Raw genomic sequence first — 2,500 nt, 5'->3', positions numbered from 1 at the left:
GAAGCTGATGTGATGATTTACGAAGATAGTGGTGAGGTATTACTGGCGATCTTGCAGTGAGAAGTTGTGGTGATGCTGACACATGGAGTGATGAAGGCAGTAGCAGTGTTGACCGTAATGGTGATGACAAACTGGACCGTTGTGGTGATGATAACTTAACAGCTTCCGTCGATGAAGTCTCACTGGGTGATGACTTTTGTGATGAGTGCCTTAGAGGGTCATCAGGTTCTTTCACTTGCATGACGGGGATTCGTTGATGACGACGTTCTTGCAAATCATGCAATTCGTGATTTTCATAAGTGAGGGACATGAGTGACCGAGAGACCGTAGACTCCTGCTCATCCTCACGATGGAGACCTGAAGTCGTGACGTCATCCTCGAGGCGCGCGCGTGAAGCCGTGACGTCATCCTCGAAGTGAGTACCTGAAGGCGTGACGTCATCCTCGAGGCGCACGCGTGAAGCCGTGACGTCATTCTCGGAGCTCTTCCTGGAAGGCGCGACCTCATTCCCGGGACGCGTAGCTACCGGCTGCCTGAAGGAGGCGCCGTCGAGGGGGTCCATTCCCGGCGCCTCCTCCGCCGCCCCCGCCGCCGCCGCGCCGCCCCTGAGAGCCGCCAGGTGGCGTTCCCACAGGAGCTGCAGGTGGCGCCTCTTCCGCCCCGTCGGAGGAGGAAGCTGCACGGTGATCTGGTTGCCCGAGTTGGCGTTGGCGGCCAGGTTCAGGTTGTTGCTGTTGATGTTGTTGTCGTTGTTGTTGTTGTTGTTGTCGTTGTTGTTGTTGATATTGTTGGCGATGTTGGCCACGGCGCTGAAGACGCCCAGCGAGAGCGAGAGGAACACGAGCTGCGAGATGCTGACGGCCGCTGCGTCCACCGAGTCGGGGCACGAGTCGGCGCCGGAGCCTCCGCCCACCGGCAGGTACATGACGGCGGGGTCCTCGCGCCGGACGCGCCCTCGCCTCGCGCCCTCGGCCTCCGTCTGCTCCTTCTCTCCTGTCCTCGGACGCGTCTCTGCAGTTCCTCTCTTGCCTCGCAGGGCCTCAACCTCCCCGGCCCCTCCTCTGTTCCCCGCGGCATGGCTGGCAGCGCGGAGGATCTTCCGGGCGAAGGCGTTCCCGCCGGGCGCCACGTCCAGCGACTGCAGCATCGCGTGGGCCGCTTCTCGCCGGATGCGCCAAGTCAGCCACTGCTTGAGCGCATCCTTCTCCAAGCGGCCGCTGGATGACGTCACGAAGCGCTTCTCCTGAGGGCGGCGACGGCGGTGCTGCCCCAGAACTTGATGCAGGACGTTCCGTAGGACTTCCTTTTGGTCTGCTCCCTCCCGCACCTTCTGCGCCACCAGCACGGAGAGCCTGGCGTAGGCGGCGAGGGGGTCGACGCGATGCCTCTCCTGCAGAAGGGGCTCCTTGGCCTCGTACTCCGTCGCCATCATCACGCCCTTCCCCGCCACACCCTGCCACGTCATCATCATCACCACCAAACACCACCACGTCACCACACTCGCCAAACCCATTGTCCGCCTATGCATGGACACCTTTGCCGTCTATCATGCTACGGCGAGTCGGTCGTGTTCATTCTCCTCGCACTTACACGACAGACTGACCCGCTCCTCACGCCACACCGCCGGGCGAGCGAGTCCAAGGCGCTCAGGCTCGGGTCTCGGACGCGCGCACGCGGCGGGGGGGAAGGGGGGGGGGTTGTATCACATTGTCTCTCGAAACATTGGTCATTCAGCATCCAGATTTAAATCAAAGATCGATACTTGTCAAGTTATTGTTTTTACTGTATTTACAAATTGGTGAACTATATATATATATATATATATATATATATATATATATATATGTATATATATATTTATATATATTATATATATATATATATATATATGTGTGTGTATTTCTCAAAAGAAATACATATATAAAAAAAAATGGTACAGGATAATCAGAAATACACATCTTGTTATTGCTAATTTGCGGTGACAGCTTCCTTTTAAGAATAGATAGATAACGCGCAAGAAAGGAAACAAAATCAAATATAAATAGATAAACAAAACTAGCACACCAGAGCCCGGGCAGTATGTCATGTGTTCCGCGTGAGGCACCGTTGCGGTAACCGTTTGTAAGTCAAGAGGCCGCTGAATAACGGAAACCTTCGCGCCGTAACGAAGCTTGAGGTTAGCGAAGAGGGGAGGGCGGTGGAGAGGGACGGGGTGGGGGTGGGGTGGGGGGGTTATTTGCTGAGACGGCGCAGCGATACGTACGAATGAGGCGTAGTGACGAGCCGCTCGTGGGAGGCGCTGTAGGACATGTGAGAGTGGTAACGTAACGCTAACGCTGCGAGTGAGTGTCTTCCCATCAGTCGACGTCGAGATCACGAAGCTCTAAGATTACGAGGATGTGGTGGTGCGTGGCGATTCTGCTGGTCGCTACGAATCCACCTCACGCCCACGTCCACGCCCACGCCCACGCCCACGCCCGCATGTTACTCAACTACGAAC

General features: G+C 56.2%; 2 protein-coding genes across 2 annotated transcripts in view; one reads left to right on the top strand and one right to left on the bottom strand.

Annotated features, from left to right (window-relative positions):
* The window catches only part of LOC147469625 (uncharacterized), a 9,549-nt gene extending 7,929 nt beyond the window's left edge, over window positions 1-1,620 (bottom strand). The window contains exon 1 of the mRNA XM_086547826.1: window positions 1-1,620. This exon is cut by the window's left edge and continues 427 nt beyond it. Coding sequence (XP_086403952.1) covers window positions 1-1,528 — 1,528 coding nt within the window. The 5' untranslated portion in view covers window positions 1,529-1,620.
* Window positions 1,621-2,292: 672 nt separating this feature from the next.
* LOC122246346 (uncharacterized) overlaps window positions 2,293-2,500 on the top strand; it is a 2,722-nt gene continuing 2,514 nt past the window's right edge. The window contains exon 1 of the mRNA XM_043004877.2: window positions 2,293-2,500. This exon is cut by the window's right edge and continues 631 nt beyond it. Coding sequence (XP_042860811.2) covers window positions 2,398-2,500 — 103 coding nt within the window. The 5' untranslated portion in view covers window positions 2,293-2,397.

Source organism: Penaeus japonicus, unplaced genomic scaffold (genome assembly GCF_977035675.1).
Source record: "Penaeus japonicus unplaced genomic scaffold, GWHDUDI00000001_assembly GWHDUDI00000020, whole genome shotgun sequence".
Taxonomy (NCBI): Eukaryota; Metazoa; Arthropoda; class Malacostraca; order Decapoda; family Penaeidae; genus Penaeus; species Penaeus japonicus.
Note: the sequence above shows the minus strand (reverse complement) of the source record. Positions and strands in the feature narration are given on the sequence as shown.